General features: G+C 56.6%; 1 protein-coding gene across 3 annotated transcripts in view; it reads left to right on the forward strand.

Moving 5' to 3' along the window:
• The window catches only part of LOC311510597 (patatin-like phospholipase domain-containing protein 6), a 57,710-nt gene that overhangs the window by 20,822 nt on the left and 18,518 nt on the right, over positions 1 to 18,370 (forward strand). For 2 of the 3 annotated variants that reach the window (XM_084610380.1, XM_084610382.1), the window contains exons 8-21: positions 870 to 1,029; positions 1,378 to 1,458; positions 1,998 to 2,126; positions 2,218 to 2,298; positions 3,279 to 3,429; positions 3,747 to 3,830; positions 4,292 to 4,398; positions 4,919 to 5,110; positions 5,795 to 5,872; positions 8,188 to 8,393; positions 8,812 to 8,943; positions 9,529 to 9,652; positions 10,281 to 10,394; positions 17,895 to 17,970. In XM_084610380.1, coding sequence (XP_084466506.1) covers positions 870 to 1,029; positions 1,378 to 1,458; positions 1,998 to 2,126; positions 2,218 to 2,298; positions 3,279 to 3,429; positions 3,747 to 3,830; positions 4,292 to 4,398; positions 4,919 to 5,110; positions 5,795 to 5,872; positions 8,188 to 8,393; positions 8,812 to 8,943; positions 9,529 to 9,652; positions 10,281 to 10,394; positions 17,895 to 17,970 — 1,715 coding nt within the window. Of the gene's footprint in view, positions 1 to 869; positions 1,030 to 1,377; positions 1,459 to 1,997; positions 2,127 to 2,217; positions 2,341 to 3,278; positions 3,430 to 3,746; positions 3,831 to 4,291; positions 4,399 to 4,918; positions 5,111 to 5,794; positions 5,873 to 8,187; positions 8,394 to 8,811; positions 8,944 to 9,528; positions 9,653 to 10,280; positions 10,395 to 17,894; positions 17,971 to 18,370 lie in introns of all 3 variants that reach the window. The other variant, XM_084610381.1, reaches the window with a different exon arrangement.

Below are 18,370 nucleotides of genomic sequence, written 5' to 3' on the forward strand. Positions count from 1 at the left end.
CATGGTCCTGGGAAAACCGGGACAGGTGGCCTGGACGCAGTGTGAGCCTGTCAGATCATCTAGTCCAGTGGGTCCCAACCTTTCTTCATTTGCGGATTCCTCTGGAAATTTTGAATGGAGGTGCGGACTCCTTGGGAAATCTGTCTGTATCAACAGCTGAATTCTATTCAATCTGTTTTTAACCTGTCCTTTGTGGACCCTTTAGGCATAGTGTGTGGACCCCAGGGGTCTGCGGACCACAGATTGAGAACCACTGGCCTAAGCTGTGCAGGCTCCAGCCCAGGCAGACCATACGTGGGAGAGTTGCCAAGAATGCTCTGGAGCAGCAGGAATGGTGGCCCTGGTTCTCCAGTAGGGAGCACTCTTCCCTCTTGGCTGATACAGATCTAGTGCTCCCCAGGGTAGGGCAGCTGGAGGCATCCTCTGTCGGGTGAGAGCAAATGCCCTTGTGGGCTCGTGGTGGGACCCTGCACAGCGTTAGTCCTGGCTGAGTACCAGCAGTGTTGCTGTGGGGCTATTGCATCAGACAGACTCTTCCCCAGAAGTGGCTGTGTTTGGGGTCAGGGAGAGACCTCTGTCCCTAGGGGTGGCAGCTTGTGGGCACTGGGATCCTGGAGCAGGGTAGTGTCACTGGAGGCTTGACCCTCTGGGGCAGCTCCAACTCCTCCATGCATTGAGATGGGTGGTGGGGGGATGATTGACAGACCCCGCCTAGCCAGCTGGGCTCTGGGCAGGTGCTCTGGCCCATGTGATGCAGAAGCTTGGGCTGGGTCCAAGGGCCCCTCATGACATGAGCCCCAAGTCCCTGCCATGAGTTGCTGAAGACTTTGCTCCCCCTTTTGCCCACCATGACCCGCCCTTCCTTGCAGGGTGCTGGGCCATTTTGAGAAGCCGCTCTTCCTGGAGCTCTGTAAGCACATGATCTTCCAGCAGTTCCAACAGGGCGAGTACGTCTTCCGGCCCGGCCAGCCCGACACCAGCATCTACGTGGTGCAGGATGGCAAGCTGGAGCTCTTCCTGACCCAGCAGGTGAGGGGGGCATGTCCCAGCCCACCCTGCCGTGTCCATCTGCTGGAGGCACCTGTCTGCTCAGCAGCCACCAGCAACCCCTCCTGCCCCAAGCCAGCTGGGGAGGCTGGTTGTGGCCCCAGTGCTCTGCACCCCTTGGCTGGGTAGTCCCCTGCACCTGGGACACAATGGCTGAGGCCAGCTGCCTTTGGGATCACCGTGGCTGTGGAGGCTCCCCGGGGCTGCTTCCCTTCCAGGGAGGGGCTCATGGAGCAGGCCTCCACAGAATCTGGTGCCAAGCGAGTTTTGGTGGCAGGGATGACGAGGGTGGTGATGGGGTCCCCTAAGGAGGGTGTTGCTGTGTTGCAGGACGGGAAGGAGACCCTGGTGAAGGAAGTGTTCCCCGGCGACAGCGTGCACAGCCTGCTCAGCATTCTTGATGTCATCACGGTACCAGCCCTGTCCCTCCACCTCCTGTTGGCCAGTTGGCCCCATCCCATTCCCCTGCCCCTCTGGTGCTGGAGTGAACAGTTCAGCTCACTGGGTGATTGGCAGCCATGGGCTCCCCCGAGTTCTGCTCATGCCCCTCAATTCCAACCCGCAACCCCCTGCTCTCTTAACCCTGGGTCCCTAACGAAAGGCTAAATCCGGGTAGGCCCTGTGGGATGTGTGTGCTGACCCTGCCCCGTGATGGGTTTGCAGCCTGGGTCCCAGGACCCTGCCCCGTGCTTGCCACCTTGCCCCACACGAAGTCTAGAGGAGATTAACCGTTCCTCCACTGGGTCTCGGCCTTGGCTGGCTGCTGGGCTCGGGTGAATGTGGCTGTAGGCTGCTCTCTGGACTTTTTGGCCTGAAGCCATGGGGTAGCCCCCCAGATTCCAGGCTGTCCTTGCCAGTGCCCCCCACTGGAAGGCTGCTCTCCCCGAAGGAGGAGGCCGGGGCACGCCCGCCTTGGTGCAGGGACCCATGGGTACGCGGTTCTCACACAGGGGCACCAGCGGCCGTACCGGACAGTGTCTGCGCGGGCGGGCGAGGACTCCACAGTGCTGCGGCTGCCAGTCGAGGCCTTCTCTGCAGTCTTTGAGAAGTACCCCGAGAGCCTGGTGCGGGTGGTACAGGTGAGTGCGGCCTCAGCCCCCATCCCACGCGCTGACACCCTCTGCTCCTCTGCATTGTGCCCCACGTTCAGACTCTCCCCTTCCCTTCCAGATCATCATGGTGCGTCTGCAGCGGGTCACCTTCCTGGCCCTGCACAACTACCTGGGGCTGACCAATGAACTCTTCAGCCATGTGAGTGATGGGCCCTGCCCTGGAGCTCCTCCCATGAGAGTGGTGGGTCCTGCTCCCTGCACCAGAACCTTCGTCCTTCCCATCCCCGGTTCCTCCTGCCCATGGCAGTTTCCAAACCCTGGTCCCACTAGTGGGGCTGGAGGCCGGCACCCGGCTGGGTAGAGGACAGAAAGAGCTAGAACCTCCCGAGCAAAGTCCCTGTGTCTGCAAGGGAGGGATCCCGGTGCAGCAGGGATGGAACAGGGCTTGGCAGGGTGTCCCCTGCTTGCAGCAAGTCACAGCGAGAGGCCTTAACACCTGGCCCTGGCGGCTTTGGTGAGGTGGAGAATCCTGCGCCCAAGCAGCGCCCCCCGCCCGGTACAGGCCTGCTCTTGGCTGCTGGAGCAGCGTTCCCTGCCTTGCTGGGTGCAGCGTCTGGGTCAGGGTGGAGCCAAGGCCTCTGGGAACAGCCAGGTCCATCCTCTGATGCCTGAGGAACCAGCCCAGCGTTCAGATGGGTCACTGGGCTGGCGCTGTGACCCCCCCGTGCCCCAGCTGCCAGGGAATCAGCAGCCCGAGAGCAAGCTTTGCGGGGCTGTCATGTGGAGGCAGCACTTGGTGCTCTGGGCTCTGCGCTCTCCTTGTCTACACTGACACATCCGGCCCCTCCCAAGTTATGCAGCTCCGTGGACACGGGTCTCCCCCAGACAAGCCACGCGGCTGCTGGCGTGGAGTATGTTCCCTCCTGGGCCATCAGCCAAGTGAGGGGCAGCCAAGCCGTCCCTGTGCCCCTCCCCGTCCCTGTCCTGCCCACTCTGCCTCAGCTCTGCTCTGGGGTGGGGACAGGACTTGCTGTGGGAGGTGTTGCCCCTGTGTGACAGGGGAGGTCAGACAAGATGCTCTGAATGGCTCCTATTGGCCTTGAGTGGTGGGTGTGGCTGGTCCCCAGGCTGGCACTGCCCAGCCTGGCCTGGTGCTGATGTCAGCTGTGTCTGTGGCAGGAGATGCAGCCGCTGCGCCTCTTCCCCCAGCCCAGCCACGCCTCGCGCACCAGCCCTGTCAGACACAGCAAGCGCGTCATCAGCGTCTCCTCCATCGACGATCATAAGGAGAACTCTGGGAGGCCGCCAGATGCCAGCGCCAAGGACCTGGGTAAGGGTTGCCCTGGCTCAGGGAGGGGAACGCAGCAGCTGTGCTCTCCCTCAGAGCAACTGAGCTGGGCATGGACCGGACAGGGGTAAAAGAAGTCAAGAGTGCAGAAGAGCTCAGTACGGGCTGCTGTGCTGCAGGGATCAGGGTGGAGGCCCTGGCACTCCCCTTGCATGCCATGACAGCTGTGGAGTGGCTCTCGTCACCAATCCTGCCCCTGGAGGTGGGCTGGCTATAGCGTCCGACCCAGGGCAGGGGAGGCTCTGGACTCCGTGCGCTCGCTGTGCCAGCGTAACGGGATGTGTGTGTCAACCTCACAGCTGATCAGCTCAAGCTGGGGCCCCTGGAGCCCTCTGCAGTGCCACTGCTGAGCCGCTGCATCTCCATGCCAGTCGATATCTCGGGTAAGTGGAACTGTCCCAGGATGGGACCAGGCTGGGGATGGGACCCATGGGATCCTGAGGCAGCAGGCGATGGTGGGGGAACTTCTGGCACCCGCCCTGCCTGCTGCAGGGTGGGGTTGCTGCCTGGCCAATGGGGATGGTGGTTGCTGCCCCAATTGAGCTGGGGAGGGTTAGACTGCAGGAAGCAGGCTCAGGGCACAGTTGGTTTTGGAACCAACTGGGGAGAGCCCAGAGGCCACAGATGCCAAGGGACCAGGGGCAGGCGGAAGGTCTGAGACATGCCGCCAGGACGTGGGCATCCTAGGGAATGGCAGTGAAGGAAAGTCAAGGGGCTAAGCTGACTAAGGTGCGGAGCAGCCTGGTCTTTGCAGAGATCTCTGTGGTGCTGGCTGTGTTGGGCACCCGGTGGGGAGGGGCGGGCATCTGCAGTGAGCGCTGCCCCTGCCTTCTCTCCTGCACAGGCCTCCAGAAGGGTCCCCGCTCAGACTTCGACATGGCCTATGAGCGTGGCAGGATCTCGGTGTCGCTGCAGGAAGAGAGCTCTGGCACCATGGCCTCCTTTTCCAGGGTAGGTCCCCCGCACACACCTCTCCGACTGGGCCAGCGCTTGGTGCCCTCCAACTAGCTGCAGAGCTGGGGCTGCTCCCTCCCAAGGCGCAAGGTGCCCAGCGGGGCCTGGTGTGGGGCAGACGCTCCTCACAACGGGGTGTGAAGGCGCACTGCCTGCTGGGGGGTGGGGCCAGCCTGTGCTCCGTCACACTCCCTTGTCCAGGACAGCAGAGCTGGCCATCAGGCAGCAGGTGGGCAATTCTGTGGGTAGCAGAAACAGCCTGGGGGCTGCCTCCAAGGGCAGCTTCACTTGGGGTTGCCCCCATAGAAGTGTGGGGGTTTGGCAGCTGGGCACAGAGTTGGAGTGGCGGGCCAGGGGGGAGAAGGGGAGTTGGCAGCTGGCAAAGGCCCAGGCAGAACTGAGTCACTGCAAGGGATGGGGAGGTGCCCTCTGGGGTCTGGGCAGGGGCAGGGGCAGAGTCAGAGGCTGTGACAGGGCAACCCTGCCATGCTCTGAGTGTCCACCCCCGTCTCTGCAGTCTGTCTCCCAGGAGCCCAAGGAGCGCAAGTCAGTGATGGTGGAGGAGCAGCCACCTGGTACTTACCACTACAACTACTGTGAGGATGACTCGGCAGGCGGCGCCTGCCCCTTTGGGCCTTACCAGGGCCGCCAGACCAGTGCCATCTTCGAGGCTGCCAAGCAGGAGCTGGTGAAGCTCATGAAGATTGAGGTGAAGGGGCAGCGAGGGGCACAGCCACAGGGGGGCAGGGCAGGGTGGACTCCCAGGGTCTGGTGAGCGCAGGGCAGAGCGGTTCCCTGGGGTCTGCCTGAAAGATGAGGGGGCAGGGCTGGGTGGTTCCCCCAGCCCGGGTGAGCTGTGCCGAGTCCCCGGGCTGTGCCTGGGGGAGGGGGAAGGGCCGGGTGCCCTTAGGGAGCCTGGGGTTATTCTGGCTCTGGTGGCCATGCCTGCCTCATGCCATTGGTTCTCCCGCTTCCAGAGCCATAGGTCAGCCAGGTTGTGGCCAGTCCTGCTCTGGGCTGCACAGCCACTGCCTCCCAGCTTGGCCCTGGGCAGCTCCTGTGCATAGGCTCTGTGGAAGAGCTGGGCTGGGATGTTTGGCTGCCGGATTCTCGGCCCTTGGGGGAGGAGGGGTGGCCCAGGGTGGGATGGACAGCTGGGCTCCCAGGTGGGGAGGGCTGAGCTGCCCTGTCTGTGATTGGAGGGGCTGGCCAATCCATCAGGCCAGCACAGGGGCAGGAAAGGACTGGAGGGGAGGCCCCAGCATGGAGGGCAGCTCTGAGCAGCTCCCGGTTGGTGCAGCAGAGCTCAGCACTGCTAGGGCCCTGCCTGCAAGCCCCTCCGCCCCCATTGCTGGGTGCTCTGGCTGGTCCCTCACTGCTGCTCTCCCCACAGGACCCCTCCCTTCTCAACAACCGGGTGCTGCTGCACCACGCCAAGGCCGGGACAGTCATCGCCCGCCAGGGGGACCAGGTAGGTGCCCGGGGGGTGTCAGTGCCCAGCAGCCACGGGGTGAAACTGGTAGCAGGTTCTCTTAGCTGGTGCTGCCGTTGTCTCTTGGCAGCTGGGGCCTGGTTCCCACTGTGCTGCGGCAGCCCCAGTGTGGAGTGGGCAGGACATGCTGCCTGCTGGGGTGGGGGCACCTCACCCACTCTGCGTTGATGCTGATGGCTGCGTGAGGAGCAGGGCAATGGGGCTGCCAAGCTGCCTGGAGTGGCTGACGAACGTGTGTGCCAACCTCAGGGCAGACTTACAAACCAGGGCACAAACCCCAAACTGGCTATGTGCTCTGTAAAGAGTTCACCAAGTAACAAGTGTGAACTCCCAAAGCACTATAACAGCCTTACCATGGAGTCACAGACAGTCCCGTGTAGCACCTGGATTTAGCTTGCCACCCAGGCAAGCCGGCCTTTGTGATAGACGAGCCCTTACACCAAGAATCACAGCAGTATTCCGGTTTCAGAGTAGCAGCCGTGTTAGTCTGTATTTGCAAAAAGAAAAGGACTTGTGGCACCTTAGAGACTAACAAATTTATTTGAGCATAAGCTTTCGTGAACTACCTGCTCACTTCATCGGATGCATTCAATGGAAAATACAGTGGGGAGATTTATATACATAGAGAACGTGAAACAATGGGTGTTACCATACACACTGTAACAAGAGTGATCACTTAAGTGAGCTATTACCAGCAAGGGGGTGGGGGGGAGGGAGCCTTTTGTAGTGATAATCAAGGTGGCCATTCAATCTCTTTGGTCACTCAATTACAGACCTAAAAGTTGCAATTCTTCAACAAAAAACTTCGAAAACAGACTCCAACGAGAGACTGCTGAATTGGAATTAATTTGCAAACTGGATACAATTAACTTAGGCTTGAATAAAGACTGGGAGTGGATGGGTCATTACACAAAGTAAAACTGTTTCCCCATGTTTATTCCCCCCCTCCACCCCCCACTGTTCCTCAGCCGTTCTTGTCAACTGCTGGAAGTGGCCAACCTTGATTATCACTACAAAAGGTGTGTCCCACCCCCCCCCACCCCCACCCCGGCTCTCCTGCTGGTATTAGCTCATCTTAAGTGATCACTCTCCTTGATGTAACTTTACACCATGGGCTCCAGTGATAAGTGAGATCAACATCCTACAAGCATTTCAGCATTTCTAAACACCAAACACATTCTCATCAACTTCACATCTATTCTAACAGTGCAAACAGACTGGTGAGCCAGCCTGGTTCCCGGCTCTGCATTTGTCAGTGTTCAGTGAGGCCTGGGGGCCTTGGCATGAGCTGGCACCTGGTCTGCCAGCATCACAGGTTTTGCTGCTTCCTCAGCCTCTCACGCTGAGTCCCTCCTTGTGGAGGTCAATGGCACTGCGGCCATAGGTGCTGACTTCTGCTGGTGCCAATGGGTGCTGCCCTCCTCTACACTTGGCCCCGCCCTGACTCCACCTCCTCCCTGCCCCATTCCAACCCCTTCTCCAAATCCCCTGCCAATCTCCACCTCTTCCCCTAAGTGCACCACGTTCCCGCTCCTCCTCCTCCCTCCTGGAGCTTTGTTACGCTGCAAAACAGCTGTTCTGCGGCAGCAAACACTGGGAGGTAGGCAGAGGAGCGGGAACTCAACGCACTCGGGGAGGAGGCAGAGGTGGAGGTGAGGTGGGGCAGGGAGGGAAGCTTAGCTGCCGGTGGGTGCACCCACTAATTTTTCCTCGTGGGTGCTCCAGCTCCAGAGCACCCACAGAGTCGGCACCTATGACTGTGGCGCACTGGAGTCCCATTCCCCCAGTTCCCCTCTGTCCTCTCCCCATGGGGAATGAGAGCCTTCCCTGCAGCTCTTACCAAATGGATCCAGGGGCTGCTGCCCCCAAGTGTCCTGCCCCAAGCACCCCATCCCTTTCCTTTGCACCTTGTCACCCCATTACAGCACCCTCGGCAGGGGTTCCCTGTGCGCAACCACTCCCCCCCCTGAGGGTTGCATGCCTATTGGGCAGGTGGGATGGCAGCCCCCCATCCTTCCCTTCCCCTTGGGTGCTGGGACTTAGGCCTAGGAAGCATTAAACCCCTGCACAGCTGGAATGGGGAGGGTTGGTTTCCATGGAGTTGGGGGAATTTATGCTGGACTGTGGCTCTGCCGAGGTTAGTGGGGTGCTCCAGAGACTTCAGGCTCAGCCGGAGCTGTAGGCTGTCCCCCAGGTCTCCTGGCAGCCTATCTGTGGGTGTGCACCTTGGGGGCAGGCCTGCCCCTCACCCTAGGGCTGACATTCCTCTCTATCCTCCACCCAACCACCAACAGGACGTCAGCCTTCACTTTGTGCTGTGGGGCTGCCTTCACGTCTACCAGCGCATGATCGACAAAGCGGAGGATGTGTGCCTCTTCCTGACGCAGCCCGGCGAGATGGTGGGCCAGCTGGCTGTGCTGACCGGGGAGCCCCTCATCTTCACCATCAAGGCCAACCGTGACTGCACCTTCCTCAAGATCTCCAAGTCGGACTTCTACGAGTTGGTGTCCCCCTTCCCCTCCTCATCCTGTGGGCAGGCTCTGCCCACCTCCCACCCCACTTCCATCTAGACTGGTGGCCCTGCCCTGGGCCAGATTGGGGCAGTGCCACCTAGAGGGGAAAGGCACCGTGTCCCATTCCCCACCCCATAAACCAGCCAGTCCCCTGCCCTGGGCTGGATTGGAGCTGCCGCCCCCTAGAGGGGAAAGGCCCCATGTCCCAATCCTCCAATTGTGCACCTGTTGCATGGGCCTGGATTCTCCTGCCCTGGGCTGTGATCTGTCCTAGTGCCATGTTTTCTTGGATGGCTCTGTTCCAGAGGAGGTGGGGTGACTCAGGGATGGGGCGGCTGCTGTCAGCAGCACACTGGCAGCAATGGGGCCACCTGTGCACTGACGAGCTACCTGGTCTCTCCCCAGGATCATGCGGGAACAGCCCAGTGTGGTGCTCAGTGTTGCCCATACTGTGGCCGCCCGCATGTCCCCATTTGTGCGCCAGATGGACTTTGCCATCGACTGGATGGCAGTGGAGGCCGGACGGGCCTTGTACAGGTGAGTGAGGCCTGTGCTAGGGGGATGCTGGGAGACCCTGGCTGGGGAACCTCAGCTTCTTCTCCTAGCCCAGGGGGCACAGCTGGGACCAACTCTTCCTGCTGTGTTTAACCCCTTCCGTGCCAGGGTAATGGGCACCCGTTACTCTCAGCCTCATCCATGCCCTTCCTGCAGCAAAAATGACTCAGGAATCCCAGCGCCCTGGGCAGGCGCTGTCCAGGCCAGCAGCCGTGCTGTTTCCAGAGGGGCCAGGCGAGAACTGCCTAGGTGCCTGTGACCCCTCCATGGGACTCAGGTTTTCACCTGGGCTGACCTGACTTCAACCCTTTCCTGGCTGCAGGTGTTGGATTGAGAGCACCCCTGGTGCTCTGGGGATGGGGGCATCTCAGCCCAGGGCGGCTGCCAGCTGGGGCTCTCAGACTTGCCGCTCATTGCATGCGCTCTCCCTGGGGCAGACACTGGCTCAGCATCCAGACCCGCCGCTCATTGCATGTGCTGTCCCAGCCCAGCCTGTAGGGGGTGCTCTCCCTGGGGCAGGCACTGGCTCAGCTGGCTGATTCACCGCTTGCTGCATGTGCTCTCCAGGCAGGGCGACAAGTCAGACTGCACCTACATCGTGCTGAATGGGCGCCTGCGCTCTGTCATCCAGAAAGGCAGTGGCAAGAAAGAGCTGGTCGGGGAGTACGGTCGTGGGGACCTCATTGGAGTGGTGAGTTTCCTCCCAGGGGACTGTTGGGGTGGGGATGTCCCCACCTGACCTCACCCTATCACTGCCCTGCACTCTCCCGCCAAGGGGATGGGGCCAGTCTCTGCAGACAGCGCTGGGGTGGTGGGTGGGCCCCTCTAGCAGGGTGGGGTGGATAGGTGGGGCCCTCTTAAGCTTGTTGTGATGATGAGTAGCTGCAAGTCGCGGGCCAGGCTGCTCCAAGGGTGCAGCCATGTGGCACAGTGTCCATTCCCTGCTTCTCCAGACCCTCCTGGCTTGGGTGCTAGGCAGATCATCACCCTCTGCTGCTAGCAAGTGGCACTCCATCTCCAGCCAGCGACTGTCCCTTATGCTCTCACACTGCTGACTGCTCCTGGGACGTGGCTTGGCCTAGTATTGGAGACTGGCAGAGGAGTCTCCAGGCTAGAGTGAGGAGCGTGAGGCTGAGCATTTGGACTCCTGGCTTCTCTTTCCAGCTCAGGGAGGGCTAGTGGGTTAGAACAGAGAGCCAAGACACCTGGGTTCTGTACCTCTCCAGGTGCCTATCCCTGTGATGCCAGGCAGCCCTTAGCTGGGAGGGCAAAGGACTCCCCTCCCCGGTCTGTAATGTGGCCTGTGTGCTCTTCTCTAGGTGGAAGCCCTGACCCGGCAGCCCCGAGCCACCACCGTCCATGCTGTGAGAGACACAGAGCTGGCCAAGCTGCCTGAGGGCACCCTGAACAACATTAAGCGCAGATACCCCCAGGTACCGGGGCAGGATGGGTGCCATCCCTCCCTGCAGGAAACAGCCCATCCCAGTGCCTCAGCTGGCCATGCTGTGGGTGCTGCTGTCCAGGCAAGGGCAGGCCAGGGTGGGGGCAAGTTGTGGTGATGCAGGAGCTCTGTCCTCTCGGGGAGAAAGCTGCTCAAGAGTTAGGCCTGAGAACCACCACCACGAGGAGGCAGGTCTACATGACTGGGGACTCCCCTACTAAGAAGAACAGACAGGCCTGTTACCAGAGCTGATCTGGAGCACAGAGGGGTGAACTGTCTGCCAAGAGCTAAGATTCAGGATGTGGATCTGAGGCTGAAGAGGATCCTAATGGGAGCAGGAAAGAATCCACTGATTGTCCTTCATGTGGGAACAAATTACACTAGATTCTCATATCAAGGGAGACTGTGCCAGGCTGGGGAAGATGCTTAAGGAAATGGAGGCTCCGGTGATCTTCAGTGGGATTCTCCCCTCCCTAGAGGAGGAGAGTGAAGGCAAGACAAGATTAGATGATCAATTAGAGGGCTGAGGCAGTGGTGCTAGGAGGAGGGCTTTGGGATGTTTGACTGCTGGGAGGCATTCACGAGCAGAGGACTGTTCTCATGGGATGGACCGAAACCTGAGTGGGGAGGGAAATAGCCTTTTGGGATGGAGTTGGTACAACTGGTTAAAAGAGCTTTAAACTAGGAACTCACAGGAGAGGTTGGGAGATGCTCATGTAATCTTCATGTCTGATTCTAATATTGACCTGGAGGAAAATCAAGAAAGAGAGGACACAGCAATGGAGAAGGGACCAGCAGTGGGTAGGAGAATGGACATTTAGAGGAAGGACAGTGACCATACCATTCAGGAAGCAGAATGACTGTACCCAATTGGGCGAGGAATGTGGGTGAAGCCAAGCAGCAGCAATGAAGATGCCTGTACACCAATGCAGGGAGGCTGGGTAACAAAATGGAGGAACTAGAGCCACTGGTGCAGGAAGTGAAACCAGACGCTCTAGGGATAACAGAAACCTGGTGGAATAGGCATGACTGGAGTACAGGGATTGAAGGGTGTTTGCTGTTCAGGAGAGACAGAAACAAAGGCAAAGGTGGAGGAGTAGCACTGTGTGTTAATGATGAGGTAGACTGTAAAGAAATTAGAAGTGATGGAATGGATAAGACCGAGTCTGTTTGGGCCAAAATCATTCTGGGGAAGAAGCTACCAGAGGTTTCCCTGGGACAGTGCTTGGGATGTGCTACAGACCCTCAGGATCCGATCTGGATAAAGACCTCTTCAATGTTTTTGATTAAATACTACTGGGAATTGTGTGATTATGGGAGACTTTTTAACTTTCCAGAGATAAATTGGAGGACAAGTGCTACTAATAACAGCAGGGCCCAGGTTTTCCTGGATGTGATAGCTGACAGATTTCTTCACCAAACAGTCCCTGAACCTACATGAGGTGGTGTCATTTTAGATTTGGTATTGGTGAGCAGTGAGGCCCTCGTAGAAGAGCTGGTTGCAGGAGATAACTTTGGTTCAAGTGATCATGAGCTAATTCAGTTTAAACTACATGGAAGGATAAACAAAAATCGATCCGCACCGAGGGGCCTTGATTTCAAAAGGGAAAACTTTAAATAATGAAGGGAATTAGGGACATGGGCTGGACTGAAGAACCCCAAGGATCTGAATGTGGAGGAGGCCTGGAATTACTTTGTCAAAGTTCAGAAGCTCTCTGAAGCCTGCATCCCATGCAACAGGGCTGTCCCTAGGCCTACGCAGCTGCGTAGGGCATCATACGCGGCAACACCAGCCCCAGCAACTAGCCTATCCCTCAGCCGCCCCCTCCCCCCAACTGCAAGGGGCAGGGCCATCCCTAGGGGAGTGTGGGGCCCTGAACAACTCCCTCCGCCCCACCTATTACCTTTCCCACCTGCTCCATCCCCGGCCCACCCCTAATCCCCCTCTTCCCCCAGCAACCCCACCCTCACTGGCAGCAGTGGGAAGCGGAGCAACCTGGCCCAGCCCGCTCCACTCCGCCAGCTCCCAGCCGTGTCGCTCCACTTCTCACTGCCGGTAAGGTTGGGGAAAGGATGCCCCCGCACTCACCGGCGGCGGGAAGTGGAGCAATGCGTAGTTAAGTCCTATGGTGGCGTCCCTTGAATAGCTATGCGGATAGAGCTGGCACCGGGGTTTGTTGCAGGGTTTGGTTCCTGGGTTAGTGTTTTTGTTGTGTGGTGTGCAGTTGCTGGTGAATGTTTGCTTCAGGTTGGGGGGCTGTCTGTAAGCGAGGACTGGCCTGTCTCCCAAGGTCTGTGAGAGTGAGGGATCGGCCTTCAGGATAGGTTGTAGATCCTTGATGATGCGCTGGAGAGGTTTTAGTTGGGGGCTGTAAGTGATGGCTAGTGGCATTCTGTTACTTTCTTTGTTGGGCCTGTCCTGTAGTAGGTGACTTCTGGGTACCCTTCTGGCTCTGGCAATCCGTTTCTTCGCTTCCCCAGGTGGGTATTATAGTTTTAAGAAAGCTTGATAGAGATCCTGTAGGTGTTTGTCTCTGTCTGAGGGATTGGAGCAAATGTGGTTGTATCACAGAGCTTGGCTGTAGACAATGGATCGTGTGATGTGGTCTGGATGAAAGTTGGAGGCATGTAGGTAAGTATAGCGGTCAGTAGGTTTCCGGTATAGGGTGGTGTTTATGTGACCATCGCTTATTAGCACTGTAGTGTCTGGGAAGTGGGTCTCTTGTGTGGACTGGTACAGGGTGAGGTTGATGGTGGGATGGAAATTGTTGAAATCCAGGTGGAATTCCTCAAAGGCCTCCTTCCCATGGGTCCAGATGATGAAGATGTCATCAGTGTAGCGTAAGTAGAGTAGGGGTGTTAGCAGACAAGAGCTGAGGAAGCGTTGTTCTAAGTCAGCCATAAAAATCTTGGCATACTGTGGGGCCGTGCGGGTACCCATAGCAGTCCCACTGACTTGAAGGTATAAATTGTCCCCAAATCTGAAATAGTTGTGGGTGAGGACAAAGTCACAAAATTCAGCCACCAGGTTTGCCGTGACATTATCGGGGATACCATTCCTGACGGCTTGGTGTCCGTCTTTGTGTGGAATGTTGGTGTAGAGATCTTCTACGTCCATAGTGGCTAGGATGATGTTTTTGGATTGTAGTTTCCTCAGGAAGTCAGTGATCTCGAAGACAGCTGGGAGTACTGGTAGCGTAGGGCCTGAGGTGGGATGAAATTTAATAGTGCAGATTGCAAGCTCATGGACTTAGCGACTAACAAGAATTTTTGCTGTAAGCTGGGGACGTATCAGTTGGAAGTGACAGAGGAGGAGAAAGACATGGGTGTATTGGTTGATCACCGGATGACTATGAGCCACCAATGTGATGTGACTGTGAAAAAGGCTAATGCAGTCCTAGGATGCATCAGATGTGGTATTTCCAGTAGTGACAGGGACATGTTAGTACCATTATACAAGACACTGGTGAGACCTCACCTGGAATACTGCGAGCAATTCTGGTCTCCCATGTTTAAGAAAGATTAATTCAAACTGGTACAGGTGCAAAGGAGAGCAACAAGGATGATCGGAAGAATGGAAAACCGACCTTGTGAGAGGAGACTCAAAGAGCTTGGTTTGTGCAGCCTAGCCACACGAACGCTGAAGGGAGATCTGATTGCTCTCTATGAATACATCAGAGGGATAAATATGAGGGAGGGGGAGGAGTCATTTAAGTAAGGGCCAATGCGGACATAAGAACAAATGAATATAAACTGCACATCAATAAGTTTAGGCTTGAAATTAGATGAAGGTTTCTAACCATCAGAGGAGAGAAGGTCTGGAACAGCTTCCCAAGGGAAGCAGTGGGGGCAAAAAAACCTAACTGGCTCAAGACTGAGTTTGATAAGTTTCTGTAGGGGATCGGATGAGGGGACTGCCTACGATGGCATGTAGTCGAACTGCGACTGCTAGCAGCAAATATCCCGAATGGCTGGAAATGGGACACTAGATGGGGAGGGCTCTGAGTTATTACAGAGAATTCTTTCCCAGGTGTCTGGCTGCTGGGTCTTGCCCACATGCTCAGAGTCTAACTGATCACCAGATTTGGGATTGGGAAGGAAGTTTCTCCTGGGTCAGATTGGCAGAGACCCTGGGGAGTTTTTGCCTTCCTCTGCAGCATGGCGCACGGGTCACTTGCAGGTTTAAACTAGTGTAAATGGTGGATTCTCTGTAACTTGAAGTCTTTAAATCAGAATTTGAGGACTTCAGTAACTCAGCCAGTGGTTCGGGGTCTATTACAGGAATAGGTGGGTGAGGTTCTGTGTCCTGCAATATGCAAGAGGTCAGACTAGATGATCATGATGGTTCCTTCTGGTTTTAAAGGCTAAGTCTATGAGCTTCCAGATCTGGCTAGGTCCGTTCCCATCCAGCATCCCAGCAAGCTGAGGCCAGGGCCACATTGAAGCCCTGCTCAGGGATGGTGACTGGCCAGGGAAGACCTGAGTGTGGCTATCTCTGTAGCAGGATGGGGCTGTTCTCTCTGTCCAGGCCATGGGAGAGCAACACCCACACCCCTCATGAGGGAGTGGGGTTGGAGTTTCTGAATCGCACAGTGTTCTCCGGTTCTGGCTGTCCCCTGGGTGGAACCTGTGGCCTGACCTACTCAGCTGTGTCCCACCCCCGCATGGTGATTTGGCTCCGGTTGTGCCTGGGAAGCATGAGGGGGCAGAGGACATCTTGGTTTAGCCTGGGCTGGGTTTGCCAGCCTCTTGCTGTGTCTAGCCTCTGCACTGATTAAGGGAGAGCTCTGGTGCCCACGTCCCACTGCCATGATAACGCCAGCATTCTGTTCCCTGGATCATCCCCTTCCTGAGTCCCACAGTGCAAAAGAGTAGCATGTGGTTCTGGGCCCAGCCACCAGGGGGTGCAGGAAGTGTTTTACACCTGTCTCTCCAGAGCAGACTGCACCCCGTGCCTCAGGAGGTCACCTAGTCCAACCCCCTGCTCAAAGCAGAACCATTCCCCAACTAAATCATCCCAGCCAGGGCTTTGTCAAGCCTGACCTTAAAAATATCTAAGGAAGGAGATTCCACCACCTCCCTAGGTAACGCATTCCAGTGTTTCACCACCCTCCTAGTGAAAAAGTTTTTTCTAATATCCAACCTAAACCTCCCCCACTGCAACTTGAGACCACTACTCCTTGATCTGTCATCAGCTACCACTGAAAACAGTCTAGATCCGTCCTCTTTGGAACCCCCTTTCAGGTAGTTGAAAGCAGCTATCAAATCCCCCCTCATTCTTCTCTTCTGCAGACTAAACAATCCCAGTTCCCTCAGCCTCTCCTCATAAGTCATGTGTTCCAGTTCCCTAATAATTTTTGTTGCCCTCCGCTGGACTCTTTCCAATTTCTCCACCTCCTTCTTGTAGTGAGGGGCCGAAAACTGGACACAGTACTCCAGATGAGGCCTCACCAATGTCGAATAGAGGGGAACGATCATGTCCCTCGATCTGCTGGCGATGCCCCTACTTATACATCCCAAAATGCCATTGGCCTTCTTGGCAACAACGGCACACTGTTGACTTATATCCAGCTTCCCATCCACTGTAACCCCTAGGTCCTTTTCTGCAGAACTGCTGCCGAGCCATTCGGTCCCTAGTCTGTAGCGGTGCATGAGATTCTTCCGTCCTAAGTGCAGGACTCTGCACTTGTCCTTGTTGAACCTCATCAGATTTCTTTTGGCCCAATCCTCTTATTTGTCTAGGGCCCTCTGTATCCTGTCCCTACCCTCCAGTGTATCTACCTCTCCTCCCAGTTTAGTGTCATCTGCAAACTTGCTGAGGGTGCAATCCACAACATCCTCCAGATCATTTATGAAGATATTGAACAAAACCGGCCCAAGGACCAACCCTTGGGGCACTCCACTTCATACCAGCTGCCAACTAGATATGGAGCCATTGATCGCTACCCATTGAGCCGGACAATCTAGCCAACTTTCTATCCACCTTACAGTCTATTCATCCAGCCCATACTTCTTTAACTTGCTGGCAAGAATACTGTGGGAGACGGTGTCAAAAGCTTTGCTAAAGTCAAGGAACAACACGTCCACCGCTTTACCCTCATCCACAGAGCCAGTTATCTCATCATAGAAGGCAATTAGATTAGTCAGGCATGACTTGCCCTTGGTGAATCCATGCTGACTGTTCCTGATCACTTTCCTCTCCTCTAAGTGCTTCAGAATTGATTCCTTGAGGACCTGCTCCATGATTTTTCCAGGGACTGAGGTGAGGCTGACTGGCCTGTAGTTCCCAGGATCCTCCTTCTTCCCTTTTTAAAAGATGGGCACTACATTAGCCTTTTTCCAGTTGTCCGGGACTTCCCCCGATCGCCATGAGTTTTCAAAGATAATGGCCAACGGCTCTGCAGTCACATCCTCCAACTCCTTTAGTACTCTCGGATGCAGCGCATCCGGCCCCATGGACTTGTGCTCATCCAGCTTTTCTAAATAGTCCCGAACCACTTCTTTCTCCACAGAGGGCTGGTCATCTTCTCCCCATGCTGTACTGCCCAGTGCAGTAGTCTGGGAGCTGACCTTGTTCGTGAAGACAGAGGCAAAAAAAGCATTGAGTACATTATCTTTTTCCACATCCTCTGTCACTAGGTTGCCTCCCTCATTCAGTAAGGGGCCCACGCTTTCCTTGACTTTCTTCTTGTTGCTAACATACCTGAAGAAACCCTTCTTGTTACTCTTAACATCACTTGCTAGCTGCAACTCCAGGTGTGATTTGGCCTTCCTGATTTCACTCCTGCATGCCCGAGCAATATTTTTATACTCCTCCCTGGTCATTTGTCCAATCTTCCACTTCTTGTAAGCTTCTTTTTTGTGTTTAAGATCAGCAAGGATTTCACTGTTAAGCCAAGCTGGTCGCCTGCCATATTTACTATTCTTTCGACACATTGGGATGGTTTGTCCCTGTAACCTCTATAAAGATTCTTTAAAATACTGCCAGCTCTCCTGGACTCCTTTCCCCCTCATGTTATTCTCTCAGGGGATCCTGCCGATCAGTTCCCTGAGGGAGTCAAAGTCTGCTTTTCTGAAGTCCAGGGTCCGTATTCTGCTGCTCTCCTTTCTTCCCTGTGTCAGGATCCTGAACTCAACCATTTCATGGTCACTGCCTCCCAGGTTCCCATCCTACTTTAGCTTCCCCTACTAATTCTTCCTAGTTTGTGAGCAGCAGGTCAAGAAGAGCTCTGCCCCAGTTGGTTCCTCCAGCACTTGCACCAGGAAATGTCCAAGCCGGGCAGGCCCCTGAGCCCTGCTCCCTGGTGTCCTGGCACTTGTTCTCCTCCCCACCACACACACACGCCTGGGCCCTAAGGGGTGGGCTGGCAGACAAGAGCATCCCTGGGATTCCTGGGAGGCTGGCTGGGCTGAATTCTGCCCCTCTCCACATGCTCCACACTCATCCCAGGTCCCCTCTTCTCTGACTTGGGTTGGCTGCTGTTCCTGACAGGTCGTGACCCGCCTGATCCACTTGCTGAGCCAGAAGATCCTTGGGAACCTACAGCAGCTGTGTGGGCCCTTCACAGGTAGGGGCTTTGGGGGGAGGGTTAAATTGCAGCTTGCCCTAATAGGGGTGCAGCCTGTCAGGGTTACAGAGGCCCCAGCGTGCCATGCGGGGTCCTCTGTCCCTAGCCGGGGCTCAAGGCTGTGACTCCATCACCATGCAGGGGAGGTGGCTTGGTGCTGGCATTTCCCCGCTCCTCCCCCAGCCACAGTCAAGACCTGAGGAGCCACTGGCAGACCTGCTGAGGACTGACCCACCCTGGGGATTAAACCAGGGCTCCAGGACTAGAAGCAGGAGCTGCTGTGGCTGGAGCTGAGAGCCAGGCTCCCTGGCTGGGGTGGGAACTGGCTCCTCTCCTTGTGGGCCAGGCCAGCGCTGATGCTAGGTGTCACAGGGCAGAGCTCCGGGCCGGGTCCTGCAGT

This window comes from Lepidochelys olivacea (genome assembly GCF_965140295.1).
Source record: "Lepidochelys olivacea isolate rLepOli2 genome assembly, chromosome: 20".
NCBI lineage: Eukaryota > Metazoa > Chordata > Testudines > Cheloniidae > Lepidochelys > Lepidochelys olivacea.